Here is a 20,429-nt window from a genome sequence, read left to right on the forward strand (position 1 = left end):
TGCTTTTTCTCTCATAGTTTTGTTTTATTGATCGTCAAAACACTCTTGGATTAGAACACCAGAAAACATATTATACACTTTACGGTCATGGAGCATTCTTGGTTTGTTGTTAGCGTTCCTAACCCATATTTTGTCACCTTTCTTTAATACCAGCTGCAATGTCTGACCGGAGTGTGGGTGAGTTTTGGCTGCAGCAAACAACGTAGACAATACAGCTTTGTTTTTCATGATATCTAGATGAACGTAGTTAGCTGGATGACTCAGTAAGCTACAGGAGATGGTGTAGATGCCGTTATAGGGGACGGTGAAAACCCCAGTTTTCGGTTGATAGGCTCCTCCCAAATTTGTCAACACGTGATCATACTTTACAACAGCCATAGAAGCTACTGTTATGTCTTTGGACACCAGGGCTGTGAAGGCAACATTTCCATATCCTGTACTATCTGTTAAAACATAATTTATACATCAATACATTGTACATTTTTGTGAATTTATGTTTTCAAATATTTTATGTTTTCGAGAAAATTTGACAACAGCTTTTGATGGGTGACAATTTTCAATGTTGCCCACAACAACGACATGCATTATTTATTTGATAACAGACCTAAACAAAACATAAAATGCTAAGTATTCAAACCATAGGTCCTGTTTGTAATGTTTCCTGTAGAAAAGGTAAGGGTTTATTCATTTCTATATATCACAATTTCTTAATTTAGACTCTTTTTTTTTTTTTACTTTTCTCTCGTTTTTGATGAAATAATTTCGATTTGCTTTGTATTTTTTTTCAATTTTGCGTATGAGAATAATTTTATCAAATGTCGGAAGGATCATATTCCAGTATTTTACATGAAATCATTACGAATGTCGTGATTATATTATGATATGCAATTTTCTTTATATTCCCTGCACTACAAGTTCTGTATGTAAAGTTTTCTTTTAATTTCTTCATATTTCCATTGTAGTGATATCATTGTGAAATTACTTACTGCAACCAAATGCGAATCCCAGTAAACCACAGAAAACAATGTATTTCATCATGTCTTCTTCTGAAAAGTATATTTCAATTCAGTCAGACTTTATACATAGCCACAGCCCAAAAGTTAAAAGTGTTCAATTTGTTCTCTCTCTCTCTCTCTCTCTCTCTCTCTCTCTCTCTGTGTGTGTGTGTCTGTCTTTGGTTTAATGATAAAAGAATATCGGTCAGTCGACGTCAATGGAATGAGGTATAGTTCTGCTAAATTCGTGATTATGAACAAAATTATATACCACTTTCCAAACGATGCTAAATCCGTAATTATGAACATAATTGTATATCATATTCCAAACGAGAAAAACATTTGAACGAGTATATATGCTTTTAATTTAAATAGAATTGCAACCATTAAACTTGATTGTATTTTCCCCCGCAAAATACTATTCCTATCGCAAAACGTCATATTTTGAAATTCCTTCCTTCAGATAACTTCGACAGCTAGCGTGAAAGTTTAATTCTACATTTGAACAATTGTTTGGATTTCTAATGATAATGAATACCCCAAATTATCCCCACGGATCCCCTAAATCTAACAAACTTGAATTTGAACTGCATGTAATTTAATATGCTTGTATACTGATACGAAAAGGTGAAGTTAACGAATAGTGATCAGTCTCAAAACTCCAATAAAGAATACTGTTATGGGTCAAAACAAACCCTTTTGATAGCACAGCATCATCTACTAACAAAGACAATCAATTAATTATATTTATTTACAATCATTAATTGAAAGAAATTCGTAACAATAGCAAAATACTAAGTTACAGTAGTTGAACAATAAATATCAAAATCCGTGCTGAAGTGAATCTACACATTCATTCCAAAATCATAGTTTCCAGTTATGAAAATAATCCAAAATTGCCTAAAGTACTTGTCTAATCAGAGCTTTTTCATCATGAAAATTCACTGTGTATTTTTCATAAAAATTAATTTTCTAGTAAAATCTTAAAGGACAATCATGCAACCATTGCGACATCTTTTTACTAAAGAAGTAAACATCGAGCTCTAGAATAATCTAGGTCACAGGTATCAATTGAGTGCAAGCAGTACACAAGAAGTAAACATCGAGCTCTACAACAATCTAGGTCACCAGTGTTAATTGAATGCAAGTAGTATACAACAATGCAAAATTGAGAGTTGGACAAACACGGACCCCTGGGGATACTAGATGTGGGATAAAGTGCCTAGGAGGAGTGAACATCCCCTGTTGATCGCTTGCTCCCGTCTTAAGCCCTATATCTTGATTAGATTAGTGTAACAATCCGTAGTAAAAAGAAACAATGTGTAAAGAGAACGGCCTAAGAATTGGAATGAAACACGTAAGAGTAATGGTGAGATTCTGTTCTTGAGATTAATATAATTTAAAAAATATTTCCCTATGTTTCCCGTGTAAAACTTTTATCCCATATGATGGCCCCACCTCGCCCGTGGACAATGATTTGAACAAACTTGAAGCTACACTATGCAAAGAAGCTTTTATGTAAATTGCAATTGTTTTGGCACAGACGTTCTTAAGAAGATGGTTTTTAAATGGCACATCTATTTTGGATTTTCTGCTCCATAAAGGGGATATGGTCCATCATTTGAACAAATGTGATTCCCCTTACTCAGAGATAAGTTGTATTAAGTATTATTAAATGGCGCAGTAGGTCTGGCGAAGACGAAAATGTGAAAAGATATACATTATCAGAACAACAGTAAAATATAAGTAATCATATGAACTTATCAGTACCAACAGGGCATTCACAGTAATTATCAGTAAATATGACGCTCTCAGTACTTTTTCATCCAGTAGTGTTAGCTCATTAATAAGTATAATGATAGATTTTTCAGTAGATTTTGATATCCACTACCGACGTATAGAACGTATAACTTTCATACCCAGGAGCCAACATTAACAAAACATTTATCAGAAATATTTCTACGTCAAGTGCATTAAATATTGTATCGGGATTATTGTTCTTTCTTATGTTAAGGTCCATTTACAGTCATACTTACCACGAGAGCTTCTCAGTCTTGTAAAGTAAGGTTCCGAATACCCACGTATATATACATGTATACCATCCCGTATCTACATCTGGTGTGAAACTACAGATATATTATCGTGACTTTATTTTATCTATGTGACCCCCGTAAATACACATATGTAATAAAAAACAAACAATTATCAATAATAAAAGAGCAATCAAGCTACACCATAAAATTATCACTTCCTGTTAAAGTTCAGGATACCCAATTTTATTAATCATCTTGTTTAACCATCTGGTACGAAACTACCAAGGCATCATCGATACTGGAATTTATCTAGGCGACTTCAGTGTCAGTCAGAAACTGACCACTAGGAACAGTATTTCCATATTGTTTCAATTATAAGCTAGACAATTTCGGAAATCTTACAAATTCTCATGATGATAACGTGAATATGAAGGATTATCCCCCCACAATATACCAAGACGTTATTGTAGTTATGGATATTGGTCATACAAATAACAAAATGAATATGATTCTTAATTTGTATCAGGTTTACCTTATGTCAAGAAACAACATAGCTTCATCATATCCGCACAAAACTATACTCTTATCGTTTGAATGTTTCAGAGTATATGAAGATGCCAAACAAATTCGGGCAAAATTCTAGTTCTTTTCGTTGGCAAATTAAAATTCTTACGAATCACACGGTTGATTGTTTGATCTGACATTTGCCAACAAACATAAGAAAACATTCCTAATCATTCCAAGTTCAAGTCTACATTGTGTATGTTCTTCAAATACGTTTCTACTATTGCATCCAAACTTTTAAATTATACTAAAAGAAAGTAAACCCCACACAACCTTTACAGTCCTTAGATAGAGAAATTCGCGTGCCCTTTTTCCGATTATACCGAACGAAGAAAGGCTCTAAAGGTAACACGTATGTAAAAAAAAAAGTTGAGAAAATCAGCAAAGGTATAGATATAATCTCTACATATGTTCACTGAAAATTTTGTGATCCATATTATTCTCGTTAAACTAGACACTCTTCTGTCTCAGCAAATCTCCAACGAGCAGAGAGTCTGGTAAAGACACCGATAATAACTGTTACTACTGGTGAGTGCTAATTTTGTTTCGGTTTGATTCTCTCTGACATAAACAGTCAGTTTGATGCTAATTAGTTGATCTTTCATTAGTGACAATAATGGCAAAATCATTACTAAATGTACAATAGAAAGAAATTGCGGTCTTTGTCAGCTGGAAATTGTACTTTCACTTTTGCCTCCTAAATAAGTTTGATAAGACGGTTTTACCATATCCCGTGGGTAGAACAGCAAATAAATCCTTTCCTTTTACAGAAGTTTTTATAACACTCTAGTTGTAAATCCTTAAGCTTAAACGGCAAATTCAATCTATTATAAATTTCTTCGGTAGTCGTTAATTTGACGGTTTGTTGAATCAACCAATGAAATCAAATACGGAAATTTTGGTACGGTAAGCTTCGTTCTGACGTTACAAACGTTATCGCGTGTCTTTACCAGACTCTCTGCTCGTCGGAGATTTACGGAAAAAGCAGAGCGTCTTGTTACACGAGACTAGATCCATATGGGCGTCGCCATATTGTTTTGTTTGTTATTTGCTTCTACGGTTATTCGTGTTTTAATTTGGAATGCCAAAAATACAAGATTGACGTGCAATTTGTAATAAAACACTTAGTTTGTTAAAAATGAATGGGATAATTATTACTGTTGCAGTGGGTTTTTTTTTTAGCCACTCATCAAATAGGAAAAGAGTAAGACGACTAAATAGATGAACGAGTTCACGAGTTTCTTTAAATAAAAATATACACTATATTTACGCTTACGTTTTTACCACTTTGAATTTGTTGGTTAGTTTTGTTTAGTTTTAACTGTATTTTAAATTGCAAACGGGATGTATTGTTGTTAATAATTGTTTGATTTAAAAGACAGAAAAGGGTCGAGGCTAAATGTGACGTCAAAATGCACGGTTTACGTTGGCTGCCGTTATATTCCCCGCGTTAAATGAATAGGCGGATCCTTTATCTTTAGATGTTACTGGGGGTTTAGCGTAAGTGGAATTTCATGAATAAAATATATTTTAAAATGAATTATAATTTATCGTACTAAACGGAATTATGATTATCACTTGGGACACGCCAATGACCACTGCACGCGTCGTTCGGTCCAACGGTCACACCGTAACATATTAGCCCAATTAGACAATTGGTGATATGAAGATAGTTGGAAACTGAAATCACTTATTCTAAAATGTCCAAGATTTATATACTCTCGATCTTTTCAATTAGCCACAGAACTTCATCATCTCTGATAGGATTTTGTTGGAAGATTCTGCCAGATGATGCAATAACAATGAATGGAAAGATCTTCACTCTTTGTCATAATAGATAAAGTGCACATGAGGAATACTAAAAGCTCGTACAGGTATCATTGCCCTGCTTTTCTTTAGAAGAATATTTTTAAAGATTTTCCTACATATTCCTATGCAAATCTTTCATCCCATATCATAGCCCCTTCCTGCTTCTGGGGGGCATGATTTAGACAAATTCGGATCTCCGTTATGAAAAGGTATATGTCAATTTCATAATTCCTATAAAGAATACAAAATTAAGAGTAGGGCAAACATGTACCCATAGACATACAAGAGATGGGATCAGGTGCCCAGGAGGAGATAACATCCCCTGTCGACTGGTCACATTCGTCGTGAGGCCGATATCTTGAGAAGGTAAACGTAGTAATCGGTAGTTAAATCATTTTTTATATTAGAAAGCTTTAACATACGTTTCGTTTTCTTTTCTTGCCCAGTGATTCTAGAAAAGAATATTCTATCGACCCCAACCCTTTTTGGCATTTGCTAGATTATCTCCACTTGGAAGAGGATATTACCTTTCATTTGCAAATTTCAACCCCTTCACCTAATGATAGTGAAGGTGAAGATAACGAACAATGAACAATCTCATAACTCCTATAAGCAAAACAAAATAAAGAATTGGGCAGACAGGGATCAGTCTAGGAGGAATAAGATTCCCCTGTTACTGGTTACACCCCACAGTGACTAATTTAGCCCTCTATTTTGATCAGGTAAACGAAGTAATCCGTTATATTGGTAAATTATCCTGACGTTTGGTTAAAATCTATCCAATGTTTGGGGAGAAAATATGAAATTGGAAAAATTTACAACGCCCAGAGACTACAGATAAAATTTGATAAGAAAAGATCACTTGCACCTTTGGTTCAGGTGAGCAAAAGATAACAGAAAAAGAAAATCTTGCCGTAATCAGGATAAGCAGGGCAGTGGTATTAGAAATTTATTTGTTGTGAAATCTTAGTACAAAGAACCCTCAATACAAACATGTCGAAAATATGTGGAGGTTCTTGTCAATGTAGGGTGCTATGAGCATGGAATAGGAACCTACCCTGAAAAGCATTGAAAAGTGATTACATCATTACCCCCATTAACCTTCTTCATCAAGAAACGTCTGCCTGAAACTCACAATTTCACAAAGACTGTAAAGAATGGACACTTTCTCCATACTTGTTCATATCTAGATTAGACAAAGCAGAGTAAATGATGCCAGAAAATCAATTTTGTAATACCTTGTTTTCATTCTTGTTTTTAACCGATTTTTCAGACGTCAGGTTTTCCTTACCCTTAATTTTGTATTATTTAAGTGATTTATTTGTTTAATTGTACAAAACAAATATAGCATTGATGTATTCCCCCAAATATTCATTATGTGACTGCTGCTCCCTGAATCCTCAATAACCAATCCAATGAATTGTAGAATTGTGGAACATGTCTTATGTTCATCAAAATCATTTTGATAGGAGTTATGAGATTGATCACTGTTCGTTATCTTCACCTTACACGCATATATCATTTAATCATAATGTAGTGAAGAAGATGATTTTACTAGATAAAAAGCATCATCACTCTTTTTACCTATTCAAACCTGCTACTTGAACCTGAAGTCCTGGACTGGGTTACTCAAAACCGTGGTTAAATTTAACCACTGGTTAAATTTACTATCTACTGAGTAACTAACCACAGGTCAAAATTCTGTTGCTCAAAGTGAGTTTAGACTTAGGGCATACTAACCAACGGTTAAGTACATTTAACCAGTGGTTACTATCCCATAATTCAACAATGGTCGTCTGGACATGTAAACAATAATGACTGCTGCAAATGTTAATGAAGCGGACAAAGAACTTTTCACCTAATGAGACACTATTCTTACAGTACAAGTTATATTCTGATGTCAACCGAGGCTGTTAACTCGAAAAGGAAAACAAAAGGGGGAGTTAAACAGTTGAGAATATGAAAAAGATGTACAGGACGACTTGTTTGAAAGCAAAAGGAGAAGAAATTGTATGCAGAAAACTCACTGAATATAGACTGGAGGGAGTCCACCTCCTTTGTTACTCGACCCGGTCTCATAGAAAATTATTTAGATCCACCGGGAATCAGTGACTTTATTCATCGGGATTTCAGGAGGAGTTGAGGATGGAGGGCTCGATATTCACAGTAGGCCTACATTGTTGTATTATTTAAACTCACTTTTCCTAATGCAAATACTGAGAATTGAAATACATTTTAGTCAGACGAAATTTGCAAGTTGAGTTTTTCATTTGCAAACCGGCTTCTAAATTGTTTTTCCTCTGGTACATGTACACCTAATACGAAGTTGTAACTTTTAATCCAACAACATAAATTTTCAGTGAAGGCATCACATAAAGTAGGCATAATTAAAATAATCTGCACACGTACATGATAATGTTGGAATAGCTAAAACAAAGTCGATCTATTCTTAGACCTAGCCACAATGTGAAGGTCACTGTAATCTAAGAATTAGCTCCTGCAGTATTTGGGTCCTCCTACAATTGATTCAATCTCGACAGTAGAAAAATAATTTGCATAAATTTTAATAGATTGAATTCTATGTTTTTTAACTTCAATCCCATTTAATCATTTCTACTTGACATAACATATATGCAATAAATATTCTTCAGAGAAACTATTGCCTCCACCATTTTTGACCCCATAGATAATTTGTCCACATAAACATGATAAATCAAAAAGACAATTGTACTGTACCCCTACCTCTTTGATCATCATTTAAAGAAATAACTACATGCACATGTAGTTATCTTATCTAATATGTGTGTTATTTTATAACAAGTACCTGGGGGTTTTGGGCTTTTTTAGGAGGGGGTGTTTGTTTGTTTTTTCTCAAAAGTAAAAAAAAATATCCCTGAGGATTGTGACAGGATTGATGATTATTACTTTCTTTCACGTATTATTTCCTTAACCCTTTCTCTACCGGCACATTTTAGAGGTTTTTAAAGACTAAATGACAATATTTTTACATCGAATAAAATCTGCATGTATCACGATTTGAGGTAGGCATACGACATATAATTTTGTTAGGAATTGGACAGGGAATAATTTCGTATAAAGTTTGTCAAGGTATCCCATGACCTCAAAGAGGTCTACGGGGTCAAAGGTCATATAAGTGCACATTTTTCCAATTTTTTTTTCTCTGAAATAAATATATTACGACCCCTCTCACTAGATTAGAGTCAAAAATAGGAAATTCTAAATGTATGAGCTGATGTGCCTTTAACAATACTACAAAAGCATCACAATCAAATAAATCAATTTTATTGACAAACAAATATTTTTGGTTGCTAAGTAACAACACTCATAGTACAATTTTGACCATAATTTGCCTTTCTACATACATTCGACACAATTTAAACATAATTACATTGAATGATGATTAGTAAATGTCACATTATTTTAGAAATATAATCTTTAAATAAATTTTAATCATTTTAAAAGGTTTTTAACAAAAATATGATGAAGAGAAATAAGGTCAAAGGTCAGAAAATGGAAACTTTGTACTTTATATACATTGTACATATTCATCATTTTCTAATAATATGACATTTTGCCATTATGTTCCACTAAATATAATAAATATTGCAATATTAAAACAAAGATCTTTATTGTTAATCTAAAATAATTTAATTTTTGCATTCAAATATATTTGGTTGCTAAGCAACAGCACCTTATCAAATGTTATCAAAAAGTACTACCCGTTTTTCCTCTGCAAGTTCAAGGTATACAAATGTCCAAGTACTTACTTTCAATCACTAGATTTAAATGTACTTGCATCATATTTAACAAAAATGTTCTGATATTCAACCTCTTAAAACTTATTTCTAGACATCATTCTTGATACACTGTACTGGGTTGTTCCGATAGGGGCATGCATTGACCAATATCTGTCTATCGACTGGAACTTCACAGCAAACATGTATAAGATAATGCACAAAAATCTGAAATAAAAAAAGAATTTCTTAATACTTAGCCCTAAATACTAATGTATTGTCAGAGAATTTGTATGCTCAATTGGCTCTGTAAATGTTTTCAATAGTCAAGGCCCTCTGAAAATTACTAGTATGCATTTAATTACTTATGAAATTTTATCAGAGGTAATTGTAGTACACATTTAATAAATGTGTTAGACGCACAGCAAGATTAATTTTGGTAAAGATAATCTTTTTATTATGCATTTTATTATTCATTTTAAACTGGAAATCACTGTCACAATATCGGTACTTTAAAACTAGTAATACCTGTACAATTCCTCTTCAGTGAGAGGATGCGAACTTCTTTGGGAAGCATAATGACAATCCTTCCCCCGAGATATGACCATCTCAGCATAATGGTTGGTGGCAATACAGATGGAGAAAACCAAATCTTCTGTCAAAAACAGCTTCATAAAATCTGCAGTTCTCTGAATAATCGGGTCCCATATCTGAAAGGAAATTGCAAATAAAATAAGTATTGGCCACTTACCTTATTTGTCAGCATTTAGAAAACTTGTCATACCTTATAAGTAGAAACATAATAATGATTTTCCGTTTTGGTTTTTGGGGGGGGGGGGGGGGGGTTGCCTCTTTTTGTATGTATGTGATACCTAGTAATGCAGTAAAAAAAAAAACAGTAAAAAACGCATTTCAGTGTATCATGACGCCATGATTCCATTTGTAAATGTATTATCTGGATTTGATTATTATTATTTATTGTTTACCAAATGTATACAGATTTAACCCTATATTTAACCTCAAAGAGTCATACCAACGGAATGTCAGGTTGTCACTCTGAATGAAATTCCATAGTTCTTGGATTAGGTGTCCATGTGTCCTTCACATCAGCATCCTTCCATCGCATGTCTGGATTTGCCAGCAGACTGTCACTAGCGGACGATACCTGGGAACTTCCCACTAAATATTGGGATGTCAATAAAGATGAAAAGAAATTACAATTAAGAATTGTTGGTTTATGTTTTAAAGCAAAATATAAGTTTCATGGTAGCAAGGGACAGTTTCGCACTTAAGTACAGCTCAAATTTATTTAAAGATAGAGATGTCCTGTATTTGAAGTGACATTTGGTAGGGGATTGCGTACGTACACGTGTTAAAAATGAATGGAATATGTTATTATACATTGCGAGTGTAGCAGAGTGCGTAATGAAAAAAAAGATATGCATGATGTAGGTGTCAGCATTATGCCTAGCATATACATTGGAGGGGGGGGGGGTACTGAAGAGATTCAGGTTAAAACCTACAGGGTCCAGCGAAAATACTGCAACTCTGAGGGAAAGTATGTGACCCTAGATATAAAAGTAGAATTGAAGAATTGAATTGTTTCTTCATGGTACACAGTGTCTAAATCCCCTTGCATATTACTCTGACGGGATGTGGATTTAGTCGAAATTAGAGAAAATTTAGGCAAGATCATAGCTCATGGCATACCAGTACCAGTATGTATGGAATACATGTAATCTATGGTCATAAGCTACTCAGTGTATATAAAATACATGCATTTGGATAAAAGAGAAATGTATATGATTTTTCATTAGCCTGTCATAATCAGACTTTGATTGATGTTACGTACATGTAACCCCCCCCCCCCACCCTCCATTTCGGTCCAAACACACATTTCATTTATATTTCTGTTACAATATGAAGAAAATAATTCAAATTATGATAATAAATTCTATCATTACAATGACGTTGTGATGAAGTTAATTTTCATTTTGTTAGTTTTTGTGGTATTGTCTGTAAATAGTTGTTTATGCTTGTAAGGTGTTTCCATAGTGTGAGTGTTGGTCGATAAGGCTATTTTTAGCATACCGGTTTGGTCAGTCAGAGTAGCGGCTGTTTGTCAAGCGTGCGGCCACGTTTTCATGCTGTCCAGCAGGGGTCTTTTCTTGGCGAATTCCAGAAGTTAGTCTGGGTAATGGGTAGCCAGAGAGACAAACATTTTAATGTGTGGGCATAGGTCTTCTCCAGCCGGTAAGCTATTTTTGTGTGAAAATATTTGCGAGGTTTCGGGTTAATTTTCTCGTGTATTGTGTTTTCAATTTTGTTGTTACCCAAGTCACTTTGTGTATAGGTTTTAGGTTAAGTTATTGCTATTTCAGTGCAGAGGGGATTTAAGAAGCTATCTGGGCCATATCAGTCAGTACTCTCAGCATTTCAGTAGGTGCTCGGCGTGGGAATCAGAACACGTGAGACAGTGCTGTATGTACATGGGTGTTCCACGTTGTGGACTTGGCAATTATTTTGTGAGCCTAGTGTTGCCATTGATTTGAAGTCGGAGTTACCCAGTATCGTTGTTCAGTGAGATACCTGTGAGTCCGGGACTGGAAGCGGAGGGGTTGTTCGAGCTGTATGGAGGCCTGGTGGTGCCAAGTGTGACGTGGCGTTAAATTGAATTGTGCTGAGTAGCCAAACTTTCATATTGTGTTTCAGTAAACTAACATTTTATCAAAAAGGAATTTGAGAAATTTGTACAAAACGTAATTTACTACTGTTTAACTTTTTCTGTAGTTAGCGGAATTAGCGACTATTCGAACCATTATGTAATACATTTATTACCAGTTATATTTTCAACCTGGATTGACATACTTGTTGTATTAACTATTGAATTGTCTTGACAGTTATACGTTATATTGATTGTCAATATTGCCAGGTTTATTATACCAATTTATATTTCTTTCTCGGTGAGAGAGTATGGGTGTGTGAATGTGAAAGTGTGATTTCTTTGTTTTTCAAACATCTCTATTTCTTATCTTATTGCTAAATAAATTTTCTTTTTATTTATTCTACGATTTATCATTTTCTCTACTCCTACACAAAATCCAAAAGAACTTCATTACAGACGTAATATGTGTTTTCCTAGCAGATTGCGATTTCTTTTCATAGAAAGATAATTTTTAATAAACCTGGAAAAATCCTGGAAAATAGCCCTCTCACCAGCGGCCGTGAATGCCCAGTCTGATTAAAACCACCCCCATCCCCCTTCTCATTGTACACTAAATCCACCCCCTTCTTACACTCGAGAGTCAGGTAAGGAGAGAATTCTGGAAAAGGGGGGGTGTTAATCAGACGGATTAATGCCGAACCAGGACATATTAAATGATGTCAGCTCTTAATAAACAGTTGGGTGTTATTCACTTAGTTTAGATATCATAAAATATAAATATTTTCTTTCATGAAACGACAAATTATGGCATCAAATCGCGTTGATTAATCGTGAATTTTTCATAACATAACAATACTGCAAAAAACAATTTCTAGTCGGCCTATGTGGCTACATCAACTTACATGTACATGTTTATACTGAATGCATGATCGTTTGGGTCATCCTGCAACAGGAGATCCAGGGCATCTTCTTCTGACATCAGGTCGTTTTAAAGATGTAAAATACAAGCCTTCGCTGTTACAGTGAAGCTGTGTTGTTTTCGTTGAAATGGAAACACGTGTGTTCCCCGTTCACTTTCAGAAAACCCCGCGGGGCCCGCGATCCCGATCACGGAAAAATAAAAGTATAGGCCTATAGGCTATATGCGAACTTCTTTTTAGTTTTATTTGTTTGGCAGGGGAAAATTATTACTATTCCGAACAAATATAACGTTTATATCTGAATTTGAAGTATTTTATTTATCTTTTTTTTTTCATTTACTCTGCCGATGTAACATTTTCAATAGGTGTTTTATGAAGTTACATGTAGGTTGTGTAACTGTTATATACATGTACCAATATTGGTTTTATACTTTTTTTTAAAGCAGAGAATACCTGGCTGATTATTTCATACATATGTGTATATTGTTTTAGTGCATCAAAAGGTACTGAATTTACTAAAAGAGGACAATACAAATTTTTATAGTTTTCACCACTTTAAATATTGTGCGCACGTCGATCGCTTTTAGCGACGACGTTTTGTCGTTAATTTTAAAGAAAACCGCGCAGCACGTCCCAATTTCATTTTATCGTAATATAAAAACCACCGAGCATTATAACACGAATAAGGGCCCATCAAAAAGGAAATTTCCTTTACTTTTACAGGCTTATTTACTTTTCCCTATTTCTATATATAAATATAGATAAAACGCCGATATGTTTAAACATTGAGAAATAAAATCATAAGAAAACGTACATGTGCAAAAAAATTGCTATTTTCTTATAACTTTGCCAGGCATTAAAAATAATTTTTATATCTTCTGAAAGCAGAGAATATATGCTTTTCAAAAATATAAAAAATATTGAATTCATAAGGAAAATAAAAAAAATCATATCGAGGGGGAAAATGACCTTGCGAAAAAGTGTTGCGTCACATTTAGACGAAGCCACCCTTCACTTTAAATGCTTTTTTAAAATCTAATGGCATTACTTACTTTATTGATTTTTACATAGTCAAAAAATAGAGAAAATTTCCGTAGTTTCAAAGATTTAGAGGCACTCCTTTTGCGTTGCCCTGTTTTTACACGCCACCGGTCAAATTGACCGGTACGGTAGAGAAGGGGTTGGTTTACTTAACTTAGACAAACGACTTGAAATTCTCAAGTTCTCAACTCCACCTGTCCACATTGTGTTTTTTACACCTATAATTAAATGATCACAAGTGTATAACCTGTTTTTAATTATACTAAGACTACTTGTTTGCTTTCAGTTAATTTAAACGCTAAAATAAAATCCTAAAAATCAATGTTTAATTTTCTTTTTAAAATATTAAAGATAAATAAATGGAACTGATAAAATAAATAAATATCTATGTACAATACAAAATATGTGTGTACATGATTAATAACTCCATTTAGCTTAAATTGATTTAATTATCAATTTATCAAAAATTGTGTAGTTTTTAAAGTTGTATTGTCTTTTTTTTTTTTTTGAAAATAAACAAATAATAATGTGATTTGATATATGGGGGCAAACATAAAGGCATGGTTAGGAATTGATGCACTGCGGCAGTAAACTTAGGGATTAAGGGGCTCAATTTACTCCCCCCCCCCTTCCCCCTTGGTTAGGCAATTTAACCACTGGTTAACTTTTGAGCAACAGAATTTAACCAATGGCTAAAAGTTAACCGGTGGACAAGGGATTTAACCACTGGTTAAGCTTAACCAAGGTTTTGAGCAACCCAGTCCTAACGCCGGGGTATAGAATTACAATATTGACCTTACACAAAAGCCTAAACTTCCGACCAAGGATAGGATGTTTCGAAATTCTGGTATATATCCTGGTACAAACATTTTAAAACATATAAATTGATGTTACAGGGGTTTCAAGAGTCTCGTTTAAAGTGATTTTGTGCAAATTCTATGGTCGTTATAAGGATCTAATTACCAATGCAACCTGAGTAAAATGCTGTCTGACATGTTTCACACCAATTGGGACCATTCTTACACTCTGGATTTGACAACGAATTCCTCTGTTTACATGATAGAGAAATAGGGCTCAGCGTGGGTGTGACTGGTCAACAGGGGGTGAATAGTCCTCCTAGGCATCTGCTATAACTTTTGATATTTCCAGGGGTCCGTGTTTACCCAACACTTAATCATTTTGTATTCCGTGTAGGAATTTTATGAGATTTATAACTGTTATCTTCAAATTTTAATCATATCCAACTGAATCACGCATGTCAAAATCGCTATTTTGCATGAACCATCTGTTTATTTCTTTTTTGAACTGATATGGCTGTATACAACTGTAAAGTGGTGATTGCTATGAAATGAGTTATTGGGTTGCTAGGATTTACCTATATTCAAAAATTGAAGTATTATATCAAATGTCAGACTGTAACGCTATGTTTCAGTTGTCATTAAACATTGTCCAATACTCGTTATCCACCATTAAGTATAAGTTACTGTTCTAACTGTGTAAAAAAGAGCAGTCCTCATTTTTATCTTTGAAGATCTCCTTCCAGCTTTTATTAGCTGCGTCTTGTGGTATCTTAGAAAGGTGAAGATCACGAACAGTGATTAGTCTCACAACTCCTATAAGGAATACAAAACAGAGAGTTGGGCAAACATGGAACCCTGGACACACCAGAGGTGGGATCAGGTGCCTAAGAGGAGTAAACATCGCCTGTCGACCGGTCACACCCGCCGGGAGCCCTTTATTTTGATCAGGTAAACGGAGTTATTCGTAGTAAAAATCAGTGTGCCAAGGACGGCCTAATAATCGGCTTTAAACACGTCAGACAGCATTTGACACAATGATACTTTGTATTGGAAAACTACATAGATCGTTTTAACGACCATATAATTTGCGAAGTGCTGACTTTAATCGAGACTGTTGAAACTCCTGCACCATCAACTTGTTTGTCAGCAGCTTACCTCGATTTAAAAATTGACCATACGCAGAACAAGCTCTTACGTATCGAAGCAGTTGAGAGATATAAACACCAAATTCAGGTGATAATGGAATATTGCTAAAGTTGACGATGGAGAAGCTGAAATCATCTCGTTTGTCATAAAGATGAATTGTTCGTTTGCCGTTAATATCTACTTTCAAAATACATCTAAGTATGATTAAGAAGTGGACGACTCTGTGGTGTCTCTTATTTCGATTTCACTGGGATATATCGAATCGATATATGAATGAAAATTATCATTGCTAATAGATAAAACGTTGTCAGTATATCTAAATGTCGAATTGAAGGCCACAGCAAGGGATTTTTTCTTCTCACATAGAAGGTTTTGAATAAATTCTGCTTCATAGTAATATAAAAACAGGTCAGCTAAGAAAGAAGCAGAAGTCATGCCCATGGGGATTCCAATAGACTGTTGGAGGACCTGATCACCAAAGGTCACGTAGATATTGTTAATAAGGAACTCTAGTTATTTTGTATTTCCACTTCAGAGTACTTGTGCGTGGAATCAGAGTGTTGTTTAACAAAGTTATTTTTGGATGACTGGTCACTAGATAGGAATATTTGCGTTTTCCATTTTGATGAAGAAGCAACTGTCTATGATGTCAAAAAGTTTAGTCTTTAATTTATTGTGAGGAATGGTCGTGTAAAGTGTTTAAAAGTCATACGTTTTGATGTTGTTAATTTTAGAAAAGGATTGCGATTTTAGGTTTATTAAAAGTTCTTTAGAATACACATTTAATTTACACCACTTCTTGCATATGTAGTCGCACATTATGCATGATTGATTGAATATTGTTTAACGTCCCTCTCGAGAATATTTCACTCATACGGAGACGTCACCACTGCAGGTGAAGGGCTGCAAAATTTAGGCCTATACTCGGCGTTTATTGCCATTGAGCAGGAAGGGATCTTTATCGTGCCACACCTGCTGTGACACGGGGCCTCGGTTTTTGCGGTCTCATCCGAAGGACCGCCCCATTTAGTCGCCTCTTACGACAAGCAAGGGGATACTGTAGACCTATTCTAACCCGGATCCCCACGGTATCAGTATGTTTGAAGTTTCGCCTTCACAGCTATTAACATTTTCGTGAGGAGGAAAGATATGGGCTTGGTAGAACACTTACTGGATACAGCAATGTGTCTTTGTTTGTAAGGGTTTTCATGAAGTTCAGAAATCCAGTTTAGGTACGGTAACTCATATGCATCCGACTCTTTGAGTGGGATATTAAATGTGTCTTAAACATGGTTTTAAAGAACATCATCTTTTGAAAGGGCAGTTGGAGTATAAGTACGGTTACCAAAAGTGGAATTAATGTTTAAAATATATGTAGAACGTCTGGAATGGGAATGGGTCAGATTTTGGAATGAAATGTTTTGAAATTGTATAGCGGGGCACTCCTACTGTATCATTGCATATCTGCGGAGGCGTCTCAGGAACCTGACTAGGCATATCTGCAGAGGGGTCTCAGGAACCTGACTAGGCATATCTTAACGTGGGTCGCGGGTTTACTGACCTTTTCTTCTCACTCGAAAACCCTGCCTGAAAATTTGACCGATGTATCTTGACAATGTATATACTACTCTGTGAAAATTGTTTTTCATTCAACAACACAGTTTTTTTTTTAGTAATTACGTCTTCAACAAACCATTGTTTTAACAGTGGCGACACTGCTTTCCGTTGAATTATATAGAAAATAATAGTGATTAACTTTATTCATTGCATAATTCAACTTAAAATAGAGAGAATTTGGTGCTGTTCATCTTGATAATATTGATATCAAAGCGAAACAAAAGCACTTTGAAAAATATTTATAAAAAAAAAATTATGGGGTTATTGAGTTCGTTTTTAAAAGAAAAAGACGTCAGTTTGATAAAACCCACCAAAGCAGTGCAGTTTTTAACAAGTAACGTTACAAATATTCGCGACGTCATTCAACAACGTTATGCATTTACTTTTCATGCATCACTTTAAAAAGAACTCAAAACAACGTTGACTCGTGGTTTTGAAGGGGAAATCAAATATGAATGGACAAAATAATCAATTATTTACAAAGTAAATGTCGCAAAATGTCTTAATATATATATACATGTAAATGTGTATATATATAATGCTACAGTGTATATATCTTAATTGTGTTGCGCGGGTAATGATTGAAATTATTTTCTTATTTTGCGATCGCATGATCGCAGTAACAATGAATAAACTAATGTAATAGTATAATTTTAATTTTGAATCCCATTACGGTTAAATTTTCATTTTCATATAGTTTAATCATGTTTGTTACAAGTACAATAATGAAGTTAATTCATCTAAATTTCATTTAGCGGAAATTTATCACATCCTATCGAGCGTCTTTACCAAGATTCGCCCGTGATATTTATGCGTCTCGGGCGGTCGGACGCACGGTTATTTCAAACAATTACTAATGTAATAGTATAATTTTATTTTTGAATCCCATTACGGTTAAATTTTCAATTTCACATAATTTAATCAAGTAATAGTGCAATTTTTATTTTTGAATCCCATTACGGTTAAATTTTTAATTTCAAATACTTTAATCGTGTCTTAATATTCTAACCAGAAATGCAACTAAAGTTGTTTCTATTTTACAATATATGTATCTTTATTTAACACACACACACACACACGCAATCACGAACATACATGTATAGAAATGCTTCTTTCCCAAGCCAAACAACCCCTCAAAAACATGAACGCGGTCTAAAACTATAATTATTTTAAACTTGTATTGCAGATTCACTTGGAACGTCAACTACTTTTTCTAATTTTCGACCAACTTCACGCTCTTGTTCTTTTTACATTCAGAGTCTTCAGCCAGTTGCAGTGTTTGAAATAACCGTGCGTCCGACCGCCCGAGACGCATAAATATCACGGGCGAATAAATTTCTTGGTAAAGACGCCCGATAGGACGTGATAAAATTTCCGCTAAATGAAATTTAGATGAATCAACTTCATTATTGTACCTGTAACAAAATGGACAGACCTCGTCAATTTAGTACATTTTACTGCATATTCTACCGTATATCAAAATTTCAATAAAATATAATGTACATGTACTAGAAACGAATTAAGTCCATCGTATTTCATTAGAAGATAGATACATGCAGTAATACATGTAAAAATAATTTTTAAAAATGCAGTTATTTTCTCAGGGCTAGTAGGTCTTTGGTAAGGCTAACGACTTTTACAAGCAGTCATCCCTGCATATCTAGCTAATTTTACAGCGAGTTTCAAACACTCCTTGAGGTGGACAGTTGTAAGGTTCAACTTTACTAGAATATATGTATTGTTTACTTGCTGTTCCCCAATACCGGCATTCGTTTGTGAATTTGATCGATTATCTCTTTATTTCTCTCTCGACACCAAATACACGTCAAATTTATGGCGAGGGGGGGGGGGGGGGGGGGCTTCAATGTTTAAGCAACTCCTGCTCATTTTTTCCAGGGGTTCTGGAAATGTTTTCTGCTTAAAGCGTTTAATTATTCAATGTTGTCCGAACTTCGCGAAATTTGTATGATGGGGTAGGAATAAAATTATGAACTCGCCATTTTCAAATCTCCGCCATAAACGCGTTAAATCTCTGAATAAAACTTTCATGAACTGGGGAACTTCCGTCCGATTTCTGCCCGGGTTCTAAAAACGCTTATAAAAGCATTCCCAATATCACCAGCTGTCTCACTTCCCAAAGTTGTGCGCTGCTAAACTTTATACATTAACAGGATAAAACATAATACTAGCCGAAATTTTGCACCGGAAACGAAAGGAAGACTTAACAAAATGAAACGAAGCATGTTCTACTTCGATAATGACTGTTGGTAATATTTATGTGATATATGTAAAGTATTACGTTCTTTATATTCAGTCAATGACCCATGTATACTTTATTCAGACAACTGTTACGTCACAATTGAATGTACACGTAAAAAGACGTTGAGTCGTAGGATTTCCGTACCTGAAAACGATGACGTAAGCAAACCCACGACCTACGTTAAATCCGTCACTGTTAATCGTAGATTTGTTGTTAATTTAGAAGTTCCGCATTGAATTGGCACCGAAAACTAGATTAAAAGTTATATTCGGAAACTATGCTCAATATAACGTTATGACATTTCTGTTAATCATCAACAAGGGAAAAGTTCAAAAGTTGTGTTCAAGTGTTTTGAGAAAATCAGAAATGTGTCTAATTTCATTTCGAATGACTAGGGCACTTGCAGGAAAAGGGATTGGAGCTCTTTAGATTTAATGATTTTTACAATAATAAATACATTGTACCAAAAACCTTACTTTCCTTCGCCAAAAAGAGACTCGCATGGTGGCAGATGTTTGGGGAAATGTAGCACCGTAAATAGGTACTTACAAGACAAAAGGCAATGTATAGGTTTATAAGGTGAAAACTAACAGCAGCAATTTCATAAATCCTACAAGGAATTCAAAATAAGAGTTGGGCAAACACGGAAACTTTATTTGAAACTCCTGTAACATCAACTTATTTGTCATCTTATGTTACATATGAATATGTTGGATTGTAATAACAATTTTAGAAAGATCACATCGAGCTAGTTACATGTACTCAATTACTCCAATGTATAATCAGATGTATCATTAAACAACAAGAAAAGGACAAATTCAAAA

The 20,429-nt window shown here is 34.5% G+C and overlaps 1 protein-coding gene and 2 long non-coding RNA genes across 4 annotated transcripts; 1 reads left to right on the plus strand and 2 right to left on the minus strand.

The window, feature by feature from the left end:
• Window positions 1-7,884, minus strand: LOC130046611 (complement C1q-like protein 3). 2 transcript variants are annotated; one of them, XM_056153983.1, is made up of 3 exons: window positions 7,429-7,884; window positions 987-1,046; window positions 1-443 (listed from the first exon to the last, which is right to left on the minus strand). In XM_056153983.1, exons 1-3 carry the CDS (start codon window positions 7,478-7,480, stop codon window positions 25-27), a joined length of 531 nt encoding a protein of 176 aa, XP_056009958.1. In that variant the 5' UTR covers window positions 7,481-7,884; the 3' UTR covers window positions 1-24. The 2 variants fall into 2 exon arrangements, with proteins under 2 accessions (XP_056009958.1, XP_056009959.1); XM_056153984.1 differs by lacking the exon at window positions 7,429-7,884 and adding an exon at window positions 3,032-3,446.
• Window positions 7,885-8,674: 790 nt separating this feature from the next.
• On the minus strand, window positions 8,675-11,013 carry LOC125679411 (uncharacterized). Its single transcript, XR_007371817.2, has 3 exons — window positions 10,190-11,013; window positions 9,685-9,866; window positions 8,675-9,384 (listed from the first exon to the last, which is right to left on the minus strand). It is a non-coding gene; the product is annotated as an uncharacterized LOC125679411 (long non-coding RNA).
• Window positions 11,014-11,190: 177 nt separating this feature from the next.
• On the plus strand, window positions 11,191-12,220 carry LOC125679413 (uncharacterized). Its single transcript, XR_007371818.2, has 2 exons — window positions 11,191-11,409; window positions 11,538-12,220. It is a non-coding gene; the product is annotated as an uncharacterized LOC125679413 (long non-coding RNA).
• The last annotated feature ends 8,209 nt before the right edge of the window (window positions 12,221-20,429 follow it).

Source organism: Ostrea edulis, chromosome 2 (assembly GCF_947568905.1).
Source record: "Ostrea edulis chromosome 2, xbOstEdul1.1, whole genome shotgun sequence".
NCBI classification, from domain to species: Eukaryota; Metazoa; Mollusca; class Bivalvia; order Ostreida; family Ostreidae; genus Ostrea; species Ostrea edulis.